Source organism: Martes martes, assembly GCF_963455335.1.
Source record: "Martes martes genome assembly, chromosome: 5".
Classification (NCBI taxonomy): Eukaryota; Metazoa; Chordata; class Mammalia; order Carnivora; family Mustelidae; genus Martes; species Martes martes.
Genome location: NC_137892.1, coordinates 46,889,906 through 46,908,011, shown reverse-complemented (window position 1 = coordinate 46,908,011; position 18,106 = coordinate 46,889,906). Strand labels below are relative to the sequence as shown.

The 18,106-nt window shown below is 38.4% G+C and overlaps 1 protein-coding gene across 1 annotated transcript in view; it reads left to right on the top strand.

The window, feature by feature from the left end:
• Positions 1-18,106, top strand: part of ERAP2 (endoplasmic reticulum aminopeptidase 2) — a 37,761-nt gene that overhangs the window by 13,891 nt on the left and 5,764 nt on the right. Inside the window, exons 8-17 of the mRNA XM_080803782.1 lie at positions 1,318-1,472; positions 4,909-5,022; positions 6,073-6,204; positions 6,448-6,579; positions 9,340-9,405; positions 10,622-10,797; positions 11,468-11,547; positions 12,521-12,704; positions 16,739-16,895; positions 17,372-17,556. Coding sequence (XP_080659908.1) covers positions 1,318-1,472; positions 4,909-5,022; positions 6,073-6,204; positions 6,448-6,579; positions 9,340-9,405; positions 10,622-10,797; positions 11,468-11,547; positions 12,521-12,704; positions 16,739-16,895; positions 17,372-17,556 — 1,381 coding nt within the window. The remainder of the gene's footprint in view (positions 1-1,317; positions 1,473-4,908; positions 5,023-6,072; positions 6,205-6,447; positions 6,580-9,339; positions 9,406-10,621; positions 10,798-11,467; positions 11,548-12,520; positions 12,705-16,738; positions 16,896-17,371; positions 17,557-18,106) is intronic.

Genomic DNA, 18,106 nt, shown 5'->3' with positions numbered 1-18,106 from the left:
CGCACAGGAACCCAAGCAGGGAGAGGTAGAGGGAAAGAGGAAGGGAGAAGCAGATTCCCTGCTGAGCAAGGAGCCCCATGCAATGCAAGTCTCCGTCCCAGGACCCTAGGATCATGACCTGAGCTGAAGGTGGATGCTTAACCCACTCAGCCACCCAGGCGCCCCTGTGAAATGTATTTTTCAAATAACTGAAAAGAAGGATGCAGTTTAGGAAAAATTAAACCAGATCCAAGTATCTCTAATGATTATTGGAGATAATCCAACAGTATAAAATCATCAGTGCAATTTACAAAAAAATTAATCCTACATTTGAAGTTCTAATGAATACTAATCTTTATTAGTGCTAATTTACTTTAGATTGTCTTATAAGTATTTGTTTTTATCCACTAGAATTAACCAGTATTAATTCCAAACAATGTAATCGCAAGCCAAGTGACTTGGTTCATTTCAACTTAAAAAAATTACCTTCCTTTTTAGTCAAACCGTATTTCTTCCAAAATGGTCTAGCAGAATAAAAAGTAAAAATTCCAAGATTAAATATTAGTTAGAAATTTTCTCACCTACATGATATCAATGGCAATGGGTATACACACACACACACACAGATAGAATATAAATTAATATACGTTATATCTGAGTTGCTTAAAGATGATTAAATTTCACTTTTTCCCTCAAGACTTTGTCAAGAGGTAGAGAAAATATCAATGTAGAAAAGGAAATTGAGGTCAGAAATAATTGATGCCTACAGCTTTCTTCCTCTACTGCCTTAGAAAGGACACTTGCTCATAATAGAGACCACACATTCTTGAAAAAGTCATTGAAATATTGACAATAGAGATTGCTCCTAAAAGATGTTTTCCTAAAATTAAAATCCCATATTATTCTTTTTTTTACAGAAATGAGTTCATTATATGTTTTGATGAATCTCAAACATACTAAAAATTATTTGATACCTTTCAAAGTTTTTGAGTAGTATTAATATAAAATACAATATGAGTATTTCTAAAAAAATCATTTTCTTAGCACTAATGCACCCAAGGTATTTGCCGAGTTTAGCACGCTTAGAAACAAGTGGGTAAATGTCAACAGGTTACTTCAGCTACAACCAAAACTGTATTGATAGAATTAATGCTGCTTAATAATGTGTATCGATTATTTTCAGTGCATTTGCAAGACCCCAGGTCAATGTTGCAATAGTCTTTATGTTTTCAGAAAGTCTGCTTATACATGAAAGTATCACAATGTATTTGAGGGGGAAGCAAACCCCATTTCTGATGCAGAAGCCATAATAATCAAATGTTTGTTCTTATTTCTTAGATCTAATTGCCATTCCTGACTTTGAGTCTGGAGCCATGGAAAATTGGGGCCTCATCACATATAAAGAGACGTCGCTGCTCTTTGATACTAAGACTTCTTCTGTTTCTGATCAACTATGGGTCACCAAAACCATAGCCCATGAACTAGCCCACCAGGTACCTAACACTCATGACATTCTCTTAACATCAGTCCAAAAGGCATTGTACAGGACACCAGCGGGCTTCCTGAAACAACATAAACTTATATCATTTTACCCTTAGAGGGGAACTTAGAGCCTATCGAACCAAACACAGTATGTCAAGTATCTCAATCTCTAGACTATGAGATTCACACAGGTGTATTATCACAAGAGAAGTGGTCACTGTATCCTTTAAAACTCTTCAAGGCAAAGCCTTCTTATGTATTTTAGTAGAGAAGTTATGGATTATGGAGATACATAGGAGGTAGAATTGGAAACCCTACAAGGAGAGGTTTCTATTAAAAATAGTTTTCCTTGTACCCCCTAATCCAGGACAAAATCAATCTCCCTTCAGTTGGAAGATGTCACTACATGGCCATAGCGAGGACTTCAAGTCCAAGTACTCATGGGTGGCTGACCCTAGACACATTACCTAACTCTAAACTTCAGTGTCTTCATCTATAAAGTTAAATTAATAGTCGTTCCTGCTTCTTGAAACTGCTGTGAAGAATTACAGATAAGTGCCTGTGCCTGTCACACTCAATAAGTGTGAGTTATTAGTGACAGCAGCAATGATCTCTGCTTCTGCTCCCATTTCTTGCAGGCTAAGATTTCCAAGGCCCATCTATCAACACTGAATTAGATGCAAATTTGGAACCATAAAACTAACTCTACAGATATGAGACTATTTCTGCTCTATTTCATTTCTGAAAATTCCTAGTAACACAGTGAATTATGAAGGGCCCCAGAAATTCTCTTTCACCATGCAGACAAGGATCATGTTATTGTATTTATTAGAAGCTAGTAACATCTTGTTTTTAATTTTTAACTTTATCCTTTATCATTATTATAATAATGAGTTGGATTTTATTTAAGCAGTGAACTAAGTACCCAATTACACAAGAACCATGCTCAGCACTGTAATCGAAGCACATATGTGCGGCTTCCTCTGGTTTAGAATCTCCCTACTGGCCCGTCTTAGGGCTTTTGATCATTAGTCACTGGTAGCTCTAAAGCATTTGACTGAATCTGGGGATTTCTAATCTTTCTACTGAATGATCATAGGGAAATGGTTGGAGAACTCTACCTCTGAGGCTGCTCTGGCCTTCACTTTTACAGCTCTCTTTCACGGAGATGCAAAATCCAAGGCTGAAGCAACAGGCGGCAGTGGAATTTTTGTCTTGACTCTTTTGTCTCCCCCATTGATCTCCCTATGACCATTCACTCCGGCAAAGACTCCCAGTGCCAACTGAGTAGGCCAAGGGTCCATAGCATGGCATACCAGGGGCCCAAGATGAAGCCCTTCTCCACCTCTCCAGCCTCATCTCTTACCCACACCGTAAGCTTTGGCCATCCTAGACTATTTGCCATTTCCCAATGTGCCAGGTTGTGTTGCTCCTCTATGCTTTTGCTCTTGTTACTTAATCTGCCTAGAGCACACACTATTCCCAACATACCTGAGTCCCCTTGTAAGAGGCAGGAAATGAATCATTTCCTAACTAACTTACACACTCTCCCCAAAAGAACTTATTTTTAACTCCTGGAATCTTCTCTACCCTTTGTACAGGCATTGATCATAACACCATACTGCTTTACTGCATTTATCTATCGGTTGCCCTCCATCATTAGTATTGGGGCAGAGGCTGTATTGTATACATCTTTCTATTTCTAACATATGGCATGTTGCCAGTAACGTAGTGGGTTCTCAAAAGATATTTATTGAATGAATGAATAAACCACTCTTACTAACTGGTCAATTATCAAAAATAGCTCAATTTGGATTTTTCATATTCATCACTTCTGCAATTAAGGAAACACCTCCCATCCATTTTCACAGATGCTCTCAGGAAGATTGGTGCCCACTTGCAAAATGATATGAGGGTTGTCAGAAAAGAAATACAGCTTAAACAGTTTCTGGAAGCTACATATCTAGTTATAACTATAAGAAGTCTTTTCTGAATCTTAGATTTTTTTTTAAAGATTTTATTTATCCACTTTTTAAAGATTTTTAAAAATTCATTATTTATTTGACAGACAGAGATCGCAAGTAGGCAGAGAGGCAGGCAGAGAGAGAGGAAGGGAAGCAAGTCTCGCTGCCGAGCAGAGAGCCCGATGCAGGCCTCGATCCCAGGATCCTGGGATCCTAACCTGAGCTGAAGGCAGAGGCTTTAACCCACTGAGCCACCCAGACGCCCCTATCCATTTTTTAAAGAGAGAGAGAGAGTGAGAGAAAGCACAAGCAGGGGGAGCAGCAGAGGGAGAGGGAGAAGCAGGTTCCACACTGAGCAGGAAGCCCGACGTGGAGCTTGATCCCAGAACCCTGGGATCATAACCTGAGCTGAAGGCAGATGCTTAAACAACTGAGCCACTCAGGTGCCCCTGAATCTTGGAATCTTTTTGTTTAATTTCCCAACCCTCTGGAGATTGCAATCCTGAAACAGATGAACTAGATGGATAGTACCAGGCACATAGGCTAAATAAAATACAAAAGTACATGAAAAAGTAGCAATACTTAAAACCAGTGTTATAAATCAAATATAGGTCAAAGGTAAATTGCTGTTTAGATTTCCTTTTGGCATCCTGTTAATTTTATTTTTATATATTTAAAATCTCAGAACTTTATTCACTTTAGTATCCAGGTTAATCCCTGGAAGAAGTCAGAGAAAAAGTTAACAACTAAATTTCCTCATCAGTAATACTATGTAGCAATCCAAGGGTCCTAAATGAATTTGTAAGAATTTGAAATATTTGCTACTTAAATATAAAGCAAATATTTGCTACTTAATATAAAGAAGTGACTTCACCAAAGATATTTTGGCTTGGATCTCTCCTAAGACCATCACCATAAATCAAGGATGAGGTAAGATTGTACATCTTTTTCTCGATAAAATCTAATAGCTAAGAAATGTTGGGAGGATAAAATGGAAGTTGGAGAGTTGGCGACAATAAGGACACAAAAGAAAGAAAAGTAAACAAGAAACAAAAATGTGGTGGTGAGAAGAGAAGGCAAAGCAGTCAGTAGAAGGAAGTTGTACAGAGAGAAAAGGGCAACAGAGAGAGGAAAGGCCTTAACCACTGAAAGAAGGATGTCAGCATCTATTATAATTTTTTGCTAGTTAATAATTTTTTTATATTTGTTTAATTTCTTTTTAAAGATTTATTTATTTATTTAAGTGGGGGTCGAAAGACAGAGCATGTGCATGAGACTGGGGGAGGGGTAAAGGGAGAGGCAGAGGGAAAATCTCAAACAGACTCCCCACTGAGAACAGGGGAGGGAGGATTCAGGGCTCCATTTTGCAACTCTGAGATCTTGATCTGAGCTGCAGTCAGGAGTCCCATGCTCAACCAGCTGAGCCACCCAGGAACCCCAATATTTGTTTAACTTCTAGTAACACTGAGTCTCTGCTTCCTAGTGGTTTGGCAACCTGGTTACAATGGAATGGTGGAATGATATTTGGCTCAATGAAGGCTTTGCAACATACATGGAACTCGTCTCTGTTAATGCCACATATCCAGAGCTACAATCTGTAAGTTTACAATTTTGTATGTCATACCACATATACAATTCAGCCCATAACATAAATCTCTCATCCAAAAATCTATGAACAGAGAGCTCATATAGCACAAACATACAGCTGTGTATGCGAGGTGAGAGGAAAGAAAGTCACTGTCCATGAGCAATGATGTAGGATGAGACGGGGCTTGTGGCTAAAGATCCTCTGGAGAGTTCTTGGCATGTAACCTGAAAATTAAGCATAATTGGGGCACACTCTTCTAGAATTTTCAAAAGGCCTGCCTATTCACTTCCCTAAAATATATGAAAAGATTTTTTTCAAACATGTCTTTTTCTTTAGGCATAAAGAGTCTGAACACTACATATCAAGGTGGTTTGTAATGGTTACTTAGCTCTTTGGGTAGGCATTTGGTCCAGTATGGTACAGACAGTCATGGATTCAGAGTCAGTGTCTTCTTCTTCTTCTTCTTCTTTTTTTTTTAAGATTTTATTTATTTATTTGACAGACAGATCACAAGTAGGCAGAGAGGCTGGCAGAGAAGGGCGGGGAGAAGCAGGCTCCCCGCTGAGCAGGGAGCCAGATGCGGGGCTCGATTCCAGAACCCTGGGATCGTGACCTGAGCCAAAGGCAGAGGCTTAACCCACTGAGCCACCCAGGTCAGTGTCTTGTTATTTGCTATGTGTTGAATCCATGGTGGAGTCCCAAAGCTTCATACGTTCTCACTTGTAAAGAGCACATAATGCATCTACTTTACAGGGTGTTGAAAGGATCACAGATAAGGTCCTGGCACATAGCAAGTGTTCACCAAATGGGAGCCATTTTATTTCTGTATCCAAAGGCCTGGTATGTGGTACACATTCAAACAATGCCTGAAGGAATGTTGGATTTATGCCTTTATGAAGTAGAGAATTGGTGGCAGGGGACTTATATAAGGGGAAAGAAACTTAGAATCAATTGTAAGAAATAATGACTATTTCTACGATTATCTTCCTAAGCCTACTGTGTTTTCTACTGCTTTGAAAGTGTCAAATTCAAAGTGAAAACGTTTTCTTCCCTCTTTAGGATGATGCTTTTTCAGACGTGTGTTTTACAGTAATTAAAAAAGATTCATTAAATTCATCCCGTCCTATCTCCAATCAAGCAGAAACTCCTACGCAGATAGCAGAAATGTTTGACTCCGTTTCCTATAACAAGGTAGTAAATGCTGTGGGAGCTCTGCTTTCAGGAGAAATGTAATGAGGCTTGTAAGATCAACAGTTGAACTTACTGGTTGCTGGTTCCCGCCCCTGGTTATACTTTTGTTGTATTTGACGTTCCGTTTTCAGACACTACGCGTGTTCCATACAGTTTAAGCTCCCCTTAAAAACAAATCATACTATCTTTTCCTTTATCTTCTTTTTTTGTTTGTTTTTTGTCTTTCTTTCTTTTTTTTTTCAGGGAGCTTGTATTTTGAATATGCTCAAGGATTTTCTGAATGAGGAGAAATTCCGCAAAGGAATTATTCACTACTTAAAGACGTTCAGTTATGGAAATGCTAAAAATGATGATTTGTGGAACAGTCTGTCAAATGTAAGTCATATGCTGGGGAACAGTAGACTGTTGGTAAATCTAAAATGTATTAGGCTAATTATGAAGGTTTATAAATAGTTGTATTGTTAGTCAACCAACATGTATTCCACTTTCTACACCGCCAGGTGCATCGAAGGCAGCACGATCTTTTTCCTTTGGAACCAGTTGCCATCCACACTGGGGTAGTCACAAGCCTTTGGTATCTGGTGCCCTTTTCTTTGGTTCCCTTCTAAGATTAACCCAATACTTTTATCTCCTCATTTTCCAAAATCTTTAATGACTTTGTAATTCCCGCCATGAACATCCGAACTTCTCTGCCCCAATTTTAAGGTTTAACTCTACTTTTTCAACTTTAGTGTCCAGCATGTATTCTCCATTGCGTGAGACACCTTTCCTCCCTCACAGGAAGAAATCCTGCTCAATCCTTACGTCATCATGTCTTTGTTTCAAGGGTCCTCGCTGCCTGGAATGCACCTTCTTCTTGCCAACAATTCAAACGCCATCCATCTTTTGAGTTCTAGCTGAGAATTTACCTCCTCCTTACAGACTACTCCACCCTTCAATGGTTTGCCTTTCTTTTTTTTTAAAATTTTATTTATTTATTTGACAGAGAAAGACACAGCGAGAGGGGGAACACAAGCAGGCAGAGTGGGAGATGCATGCTTCCTGTGAGGCAGAGAGCCCCATGTGGGTCTTGATCCCAGGACCCTGGGATCATGACCCCAGCTGAAGACAGACGCTTAACAACTGAGCCACCCAGGCGCCCCAGTGGTTTGCCTTTCTGCTCAATACCTAGAAGTGCATTTACAAATCTATCCCCCACAGTGATGTCGTCTTTTAATAGCTTATAATTGTTTAATAATAACAATAGCAATAATAATAAAATTTGCTTAAGAACAAGAATCATATCTATTCTAGGTGCTGCGGCATCTAGCGTTGTGATTAATGAACAGTTAATTGCTAATGAAGGAACACTTGGTCTCTTTTGTCATTGGGATTCATGTAGTATGATAAGTAAAATGAAGAAAATGTGTAGTCGGCTCAGATGATTCTAATAATTATTAAAATACTCTTAAATTTTCAACTGTGAGTAAAATGGTCTTTCATAGATGTATTGGACTGGCAGTCTCACGCATAGAAATAGACATTTCTACATTGTAGAAATTCTGTAGACAGAAGAGGTCCTCCCTTCTTTGTAAGCACTTTATGGCCCGGGGACAGTCATAATATTGTTCAATATTTATACAACACTTAATAGTTTGGAAAGATATTTCAAGTGCATTATCTCATTTGAGTCTTTAGTACAACCTATGTAAATGTCTTTATCCATTTCCATCACTTCCTGCTGAAAATCTAGATGCTCGCTCTTCAGAGTCCTCCTAAACTTCTCAACAAGCCTCATGTTGCTTTTCTCTCCCATCCTTCACTTTCTCCCTCTCCTTGGCTGTGTGTGTGTGTGTGTGGACATCAACCTTGCCTTTCTTCAACAAGAAACAATATGTCCTTGGTGTGCATAGTGGGTATCAGGGGATTATTAGAGGAGAAATTTGGCCAAGAATTGCAGGATTCTTTTAGGCCAACTGTGGATATGCCTATGTTAATTTTAGTCACATCATGCTTATAAGTCATCTCAAGAAGATAAGGTAGGCATTCTTGCCCCATTTTTACAGGTGGGAAAAGTAATATTGAGGGAGAAATTAGTGCAAAGTTATATAGACACATGCAATGATGGAGTCAGTATTTGAGATCTATCTTCTGATTCTAAGCTCAGTATTCATTTTCCTAATAACATCACAGCTTCTTCCTAGGTATCAGGAAAGTCTCCCATCTAACCTTTTCCTAAAGGTCCTCAGGTCTAGTTGACCACTTTCTGATGTCAATTGAAACTGTGGTATAAAATGATAGTATCTTACTCAACACTGTGTCACATAACATCATTTCTAATACGTGTCAATAGTAACTTGGGAATTAGAGGAATTCTTTGTTGTTATTTTTCATAAAATCATTTAAAAGCATTTGAGAGCCTTAGAAAGTGTGTGTGTTATTTTTCCATGTACAGTTCCCCTTAAGCATTAAGTCTTAGTTATTTAAGCATTGATGACAAGTTGTTGATTTTCTTAGGTCTCATTTTAATTCTGAATTCAAAGTATATTATTCTCTTGTTACTGTGATAGTCATCAGGAATGCCCAGGTAAGCAAAGGCATTTCCCCTCCCCAGTCAAGGGATTTGTGATATGATAGGAGAAGTTTAGTACTAGACACAGTTGCCTAAATGCTAAATAGGGGCATGAGCAGCGCGCACAATAAAAGAATAAAGTAGGAACTTTCCCAGGGAAAAGAGAAAAAAAGAAAAGCTCAACAAACTAATTAATTTTTACAACAATCATTCTACTACATTGTACTTCTTTAGAAAACTTGAAATATATATGTATATATATATAAAAATTTAATTGATCTAGATATACATGGTAAGGAACATAACAGTTCATGAAAACGGAAAAAAAAAGGCGCCTTTGAAGCAACCATAGGAAATCCACAAAAATTACTTTTTGTTTAATGTATGTAAGTAACTTTTCCTGTGGTCACTACCAAGATGCTTTTTTCCCCCCATTCTCATGAGTTACTATGCTCCACGTCATGTCTGGCGCAATTAAATTTTCATAGAGCTATGCTATTAAGTGTCTGTATTCATGTCTAATATGCATATTCAGCCAACTATCAGTACCCAAATGGCAGTGTTCTTCCATTCTTGTTTTATAGAATTGTCTAGGTGATTTTACATCCGGTGAATTTTGTTATTCCGATTCCAAGATGACAAGCAATACAGTAAGTATAAAAAAACTTAAGAGTAGAAGAGATCTGGGGTGTCACATGACCTGAAATGATTATGTAGAGGAGCCTGGCTGTCCCTTTTTTTATTAAAGACTTATTTATTTATTTATTTATTTGAGAGAGAGAGAGAGAGAGGGAGGGTGCTAGAGTGGGGGGAGGGGCAGAGGGAGAGACTCTTCAAGCAGGTCCTGCATGGGGGGGGGGGGTGCCTGACATGGGGCTCCATCTAATCCCCTGACCCATGAGATCATGACCTGAGCTGCAAGCAAGAGTTGGACATTTAACTGACTGGGCCACCAGGCGCCCCATCAACTGTCCCTTTAAATAACTGGAGAGGAAGAGACTTCCACAGTTTTCCTTGAAACAAAGTTGACTGAAAAAGGAATGTTCAGGCCTCTTAGGGGGATGATGCTGTTACTACTATATTTTTGTTACAATTCAGCTTTCCCACAACCCCACTGCTGGCTAAAAATATCTCGGCTCAAAATTCCTCTGCCTGGTTAGTGCTGTCTTGGCACCCTCCAGGCTCAGGAAAATGCCAAACCAAATATGTTAGGTCTGGAAATAGGGTGAATGGTTTTCTTGAGGCCCCCGTCTTTTTGTTTACTTCTGGGAAGTTAGTGGAACACTTTAGTACAGAAGAAAGAAAAGTCACTGTGGAAGAAAAGAGGAACTCTTTTTAAGAAGAGGCACAGGAATCCCTTAAATTGTAGTTTTTGAAGGAAGATTTGGCATAATCCAGTGATCAGAAATCCATAGGAGAAGCTAGGAAACTAGAGGTTTTGTTCTCCATTCAATAGACATCTATTGATGTAATACAGTTCTTTTGGAATATTTAAAGCTCCCCTAAAGATAGACGTTTCTCTCTGAAACACCTCCACTCCACTGTCCTTAAAATGGAGAGGTGTTTTTGTTCTGTTTTGTTTTCTGGGTTTTTGGTTTGCAATGGAGCAGGAGGGAGCTCCAGTCTAGAGCAAGGCCTTTCTCTGGGACTTTTGCCACCGCGTGTTAACCCTCTAGCTGCCGCATACATCCCTCCTTCAGTCAGCTTGCAGAGAGCAGCGCTGGGGCAGCCTGGCTCCGGTTCCAGCCCTGAGCTGACAGCCTGAGGCCTCCCCTCTTCCTCCTCAAGCCTTGTTTCTGCCATCCAAGGAGATGTGCGTTTCTGCTCTCCTCCGTCTGGAGTCACTGAAGTCACTTGTCATTTCAGCTCGCCTTCCGGGAGGAAAGCGCGGAGCTCAAGGAGATGATGGCGACCTGGACTCTGCAGAAAGGAATTCCCCTGGTGGTGATCACACGGGAAGGGCGTTCCCTCAGGCTGCAGCAGGAGCGCTTCCTGAGCGGGGTTTCCAAAGAGGACCCTGAATGGAGGGCCCTGCAGGAAAGGTGGCTGCTTTTCTTCTCTTCGCCTAGGTCACTGCATCTCAGCTTGCTCCTTGTTTCATGAGCTTTCTTTAGTTTCTTGGGCAACGTGGGGGATGCTCTTTCCACACGGGAATCAGAGGCCTGACCCAGCCTTGATAACAGACTGAAAGAGCTTCAGGCCCCGCCCCAGGTGGCAATTGCAACTACTTATAGTTACTTACCAGTTGCAGGGGTGGGGTGTGGGTAGCTGTGTTGAACAAAAGGATAAGTGGAAATCATACTGAGGTCAGATCTTTATCTCTTGAGGCTTTTCTTGAAGTTTTCTTTGGTTGTTTGAATTAATATCAGGCTGCCAGAGTTTTTGGAAATATGAAAGGAAGACTGGATTTTTTTTCTCTTACTTAGAAGAAAACAATCAGCAGAATTTATGGTATGAGATTTGGACAACAATGGCACAGATAATTGTGGCAGAGCTCAACTTGTTATATATAGTGCCTGTACCTCTATAATTGTATGGAAGAATTTTTGCATACTCAAGGATCTGTAAGTCTTAGACCATAAAATTTATAGGACCCCTGGTGGTGTGAAAGATGGGCCATTAAGTGCCTTTTACAACCTATCTGAGTCTGACAATGTGAACATTAAAAGGGCCATTCGTTTAGTCTGTAACCATCTCCATCTTCTGACACAGGTACCTGTGGCATATTCCATTGACCTACACCACGAGTTCCTCTAATGTGATTCGTAGACACGTTCTAAAATCAAGGACAGGTAATGAACTCATTAGCCAAATAGGTGTTTCAATTCTGAAATTAAACATGTTCTGGGCTATGTGGAGGAAAGTTACTGTAAGTAAATTTCAAAATAAAAGATTATGTCCAGGGAAGTCCTCATTTCTCCATTTATTAATTACTAAAAGAACTCTTTAGTTGGAAAATTTGAATTTTCTATTCAGTGGGAAGTTTTCTTGTGCTTTTAGCATTCAGAGATAGGTTTGTATTTATATCAGGAAATGAGGGCTTTCTGTCTTATAGCTCTTAAAAACTACTAGCCCAACTCTTATGCCACAAGGCAAAAATATGTATTGGAATGAATTTGGAAGGAATTGGCTCTGGGCTCAACTCCTTCCTATGTCACCTATTAGGTGTGGGACCCTCAGAAAATTTCTTTACTCCTCCTGAGCTTCAATTCTCTCATCTTATTTTGAATGAGGACTAAGTCTCACAGATCTATTGAGAGAATATGATAATGTTATTTTTATGACATAGTATAATGTTTATCATATTAAAAATACATCATATAATTTTAATTTCACTTTTGAATACCTCACTGAAATATGAGAGGGTTTCCATCGTAATGTCATGTTCAACCTGGAATCTTTATTTCATCCAAAATGAGGACTAGACAAATGGTTCACCTATCTACAAATACATACTGCAATGACCAGTAACAAGGCCACAAATAAGTAAAATTCCGATCATGCTTATTATCTGATTAACTAGGCCTCTTAGACCTGCAGAGACAGCTTTTGAGAACAAATTTCCTTATTTATTAATTTAATAAGACCATAATTCACCAAAAAAAACCCCCATTCAGTAGACTATGAAAATGAATATCATAATGATTCTTCCAAAACTTTGTCTTCCTACTGATTAATTAGTAATAGCATGAGAACTAACAGTTTTGGAGATGTTCCTGGTAGGTATATTGTTAATAAAACACTATGCCAATTTCCTCCTCCTAGATACTCTGGAATTATCTGAAAAGACCAGCTGGGTGAAATTCAACGTGGACTCAAATGGCTACTACATTGTTCACTATGAGGGACATGGATGGGACCAACTTATCACACAGCTGAATCAGAACCACACACTTCTCAGACCTAAGGACAGAGTAGGTCTGATTCATGATGCATTTCAGCTAGTAAGGTAATGCAAGATTTCATTCCATTTCACAGGAAATAAATTATTCATAACCAGATATGCTAGATTTCAAAATCAAACATTCAGTATTGCCCATTCTTATGCGATGGATTTGAATGAAGGTCAAATACTGGCCACTAGACCAAAGTACTGATAAGGTGTTTTGACCAATACAGTATTTAAACATGTAATCTAACATTTTAAAATGTGGGGAAATTTATGTACAAATCCTGACTTCTGGAGTCTCTTTTGGACGTGAGAAGATGTGGCAACTATGGACCTTCATTCCCACATAGAGGAGGATACAGCGGGCAGGTCCTTCTTGAGGCAAGGCTTTTACTGTCCCAGGCACCAAAGTCCCAAATGGTACATGAGTGGCCTGTTTCAGTCACTTAGGGTGGACCCTCTAAGCATTTAAGCTTTTGACTACAGATTTGAAATTTAGGTGAGTAGCGTGCTGTTTCACCAAATACTTATGTAATCTGTTGAACAAAAAAAGTGTAATATAGTCTTAACCTTTATTATTTTAAATGTTAAATCTAGTGCACAATCCATTTGTTACTTGGCTCACACTGAAGAAATCAATATGAAATTGAAAGGGAAATGAAGGAGAAATTGGCTCCTTATGTTTATTCCTCCTTAGACTTTCCTGGAAAGACAAAGTATTTTCTCTCTTTTCTCATTTATCATCAGCAGAAAAATATGTAGAATAAATCAGGTCACAAGATCCCCAATGGAAAAAAATTAGGAGTCAGGTGAAATAATGTGCATTGTAAGCTTTTCCTATTCTGAGAATTACTATATTCATTTTATTCAGTGTGACATATTATTTCCTTTCAGATGTTTATCTAGGTCAAATTGAGTGAGAGTAACCAGCAGGACATTTCTCAGGAGATGCTTCTCCGTACAACAACAGAATTCTCTAGTAAGGAGAAAAGGAGAGATTGAAAGCTTAATCCTCAGCCCCACATTTCTCAGGAACACTTGTAACAGAGCACATGGAACTCAGGATGGGCCAGGAATGTGGCCATCACACAACCGTGGAGATGGATACATGATAGACTAGCTGGGAAGTAAGCCACAGTTCATTGAAGGAGGTCTGTCTGGTCAAAGGAGAAGCTCTGAGTAGATTGTAGAGAAGATAAGTTAAAAATGTAGGAAGAGGAACACAAGAATATTGACAATTTAACAATGAAAACCAATCTTTCAAATAGTTGCAAAATCTCTTTTGTTCTTTCTGCCAATAAATTTATGGGTTGTCTAAATTTAGCAGAAGGAACCCTACAGTTATTAATGAATCAGTGGAAAAACAGTATTTCTTGATGAGGTGGCCAGGTTAATGAAGTTAAGAATACAAATTTTGGTTTAAAATAGATGACTTCAAGTATTACCTCTTCAATTCTTCTTTGACCTCGGGCAAATTATTTAAACATTTTAAGCCTAAATTTTCTAGTAGAACTTCTCTAGTCTTTAAAATTCCAGATTTAAATAATAATATCTGATATAAAGGGCTGTTTCAAGGATTGCATAAGATAATGCCAATAAAGTACTAAGCACAGTTCAATAAATGTTCAATAAATGTTAGCTATTAGTAGAATCAGTATTATCCAGTAAAAATTGTTTAAAACATCCTGTTTTAAAGAGGAAGATGAAGCAACAGCACAGAAATGCAGTTCAAATAATGTGAAGTTGGAGAAAAGAAGAATCTGAATTTGTGTATTATTATGTTTGCAACTATATGAAAAAAAATTATTAGCTAAAAGTATGGGGGAGGGGGAAGAGGAGGAAATATTCCAAAGTGCTATTAGTGTATGTGATGTGTAGTGAAATTATGAGGCTTGTTTCCTTCCCTCTCTAATTTCCAACTGTTTCATAATTTGTTTATATTAACTTTATCATAAAACTAGGTCAATAAGGAAACAATTTAAAACTCTCATACTAGATCGAAGTATTTTTACTTGCTACTTTCCTTTAGTATTTATTGCATCTTCCCTGCTATGTAAAATATCTATTTAAGAGTTAAAAGAAGTAATCAGCGATCATAGTTGGTTTGAAGACAGAATTTGGCCAAGGAATGGATATTTATTTTAATTGCATTTTCATATTAATTAAGTATAATTTAACACTTGAATCTCACCTGGGTTGAATGGAATTGAAACGACAACTTTAAATTCTTTACAGAAAAACTATTTGTTCCTTTTAGTCCCACACCCAAATTGGCTCTTCAGGAATATAGTTTTATTTCACAAAGGTACCAAATAGCTGAAACTGTATACTCATAAGTATAGAACTGTGTACTAATAAGATACAGATTTTTTTCCTGTTGGGCTAAAGTATAAGCTCATATGTGTGTTTATTTATAAGCTGAATCAACATTCAGGTAACATTTTGCTTGATGATTGGTGGTGAGGAGCTGGCTTTTTATTAAACAGTAGTTACATAAAAAGAAAAGTAATCCTCTTAAAAGAATGTTAAGATTGATTTTTTTTTGAGTAGATAAGTATAAAAGTAAATAATGGTGTTCGTTTTAGTAAGAAACAAATTAGGCTTGACCAAATAAGAAAAAATAGGATTAATATAAAGTAATTTTTGTGTTCAACACCCTTTTTTATTTTTTATTTTTTTTCAACACCCTTTTTTAAATTGCGACCCTGGAATATTTCACCTAGTTTTTTCTGTTGCTGATCCTCTAGGGTATCAGCTACGCTGTACAGCATGACAGTAACACACGAGGGAAGGAATCGTGACGTTTCGTAGATAAATACACTAAAAAAATACAGCAAACCATAGAATCATAATGCATATGGTTCAGCCCTCCATCTTCAGACAAAAACTGTGGAAACTTTTCCATAAGTCTGTTTGAAAGCAGTATGTAATTGTGTTTAAGAAAAGTCACAAGAGTTGGTTCTTCTTAATTTCACTTCTTGCTAGTTTCGGTTTCCTCTTTTTAGATAAAAATTGAACATTTAAAAACCCAAAGGAGGTAGAGCATTATGCTAATGAAAAATTCAACAGAAACATCTTTTGTTCTTGAATCTGTTTCCATAGCGGACTATTATGCTTAATCTGGGAGTTGTATGCTGGCAGTAATAGCTTACAGACCACGTGCAGACACAAGTTCTGTCAGAAACACATGTGAGAACCACTTTGCAAAAATGACAATATAATGGTTTATTTCCTCTGCAGAAGAGGCCCTAATGTTTGGTATTCAGAATAATAGTTTTGTTGTTTGTTCTTTTCATTAAAAGAAAATACAGAGAAGCCATATAACTTTGGAATCTAATTAGGTTCTAAAAAAAGATGGAAGTACCTTTTTGTCCTACTCAGAATAAACACCACTTCTCTGTTAGGCTCTAGGAGGGACATTAAAAAAAGGAAAGACAGAGCCCCTGTCCTCAAAGTTCCAAATCCACTTGGAGGAACAATTCAAATCCACAAGTGAAACCATTAGAGAATGACCCAACATGTGAAAACCTTGCTATTATTTGGTACTAAATATTAATATTAGCTAATATTTTCTTTATAAATCTCTTACTGTGTGTGAGGAATGACTCAAAGCACTCTGTGTGAATGAAGTCACTTACTCCTTACAACAGCACAAGATACTACTGTTACCTTCATGTATAAGGGATATAACTGAGGCCAGGAAAGGTTAGGTAATTTGCCCAAGATCATAGAACTAGTCAGTGGCAGATCTAGGACTTAAACCCAATGGTCTGACTGAACTGCTCCTCCCATTGCTCACTAGATCATATTTGTGTTAATATTAAGAATAGTAAGAACTGGGGGCGCCTGGGTGGCTCAGTGGGCTAAAGCCTCTGCCTTTGGCTCAGGTCATGATCCCAGGGTCCTGGGATTGAGCCCCACATCGGGCTCTCTGCTCCTCGGGCAGCCTGCTTCCTCCTCTCTCTCTGCCTGCCTCTCTGCTTACTTGTGATATCTGTCTGTAAAATAAATAAATAAAATCTTAAAAAAAAAAAAAAGAATAGTAAGAACTCTAAGTTATGTACAAACACCCAACAACTTGTTTCATCCTTCAGTGCAGGAAGGTTAACCCTAGACAAAGCCCTTGACCTGACTCGCTATCTCCAACATGAAGCAAGCATTCCCGCACTTCTCAAAGGTCTGGAATACTTAGAGCTGTTTTACCACATGATGGAGAGAAGGAATGTTTCAGATGTCACAGAAAACCTCAAGGTTTGTATCACTTTCAGGAAATTCACTAAGTACAGAGTGTCTGGAGGATGGGCAAAACTTGGTCCCTTTGTGTGAACTCCTGGGGATAAATCTTTAAGAAGCCAAGGGACCTGGCTGATGGCACGGTCAACCGCACTGAGTGGTTGGAAATCCCTCGTTTCTTGTCATCATCAACCTAAGAAGATCCTATCAGGATCATGAGCAAAATATTCCTCCTAAATGTGATTTTAACTTTTGTCAATTGATATTCTCCTCTTATATAGGAAATTAAACCCTATTTTTAATGCAAAAACTCTGTTTAAATATGGTAGGTGGGGCCCAGAAAACAAGGAGAAAATACAAACCCAAATAGTTCTGTGTTTGGGCAAGATTCATGCTTTAGAGTTTAGAGTTTAGAGTTGACCCTTTTTGGTGGGTAAGAGCTATGTTAAGTACTAAATTTAGCCTCTCTGTAAATCATCCTGTTCTTTCTGCAGCATTACATTCTCCGGTATTTTAAGCCAGTGATTGACAGGCAAAGCTGGAGTGACAAGGGCTCTGTCTGGGACAGGATGCTTCGATCGACCATCCTCAAACTGGCCTGTTACCTGAACCATGCTCCTTGCGTCCAGAAGGCAACTGAACTCTTCTCTCAGTGGATGGAATCCAGTGGAAAATTAAAGTAAACCTAGACATCTGTCCTATTCTTTGTTCCTTTCACTTTGATGCAAAAGTCTTTGATCAAGCAAGACATTAGATCTGAAACCTTTCAGTAAAGGTGGCATGGGGCAGAGGGGATGGTAGGGGAAAGCCATGCTGGGAATTACAAACCCTTGTTTCATGCTAACATATAGTAAGTGCTCAATAGATTTTGTGGGAAGTGAGATGTAGGTCCCTTTAGTGGGAGGGCTAATACCATTGGCATGGTGACAGAAAGATTGCCAGAAGGTAGAAGTGGGGGTGGGGGGTGGGAGGGGTTCGCCCAAGCTCTGAAAGTGATGTCTTTTAAAGATAAAAAGCAAAGTGAAATGTACAAGCAGTCAAAACAGCAGCGATCATTTGTTAAAACTTGTTTTTTTTATTTTTTTATTTTATTTTTTTTAAAACTTGTTTTTTTTTTTTTAAAGAGAGGTTACCTTTTAAAAAAGTCTATTTCTTTATCACCCAATACCACAAACCCGAAATTTGACCCCAGATTTCATATTTGATGGGAAACCGATGACTTGGGACAT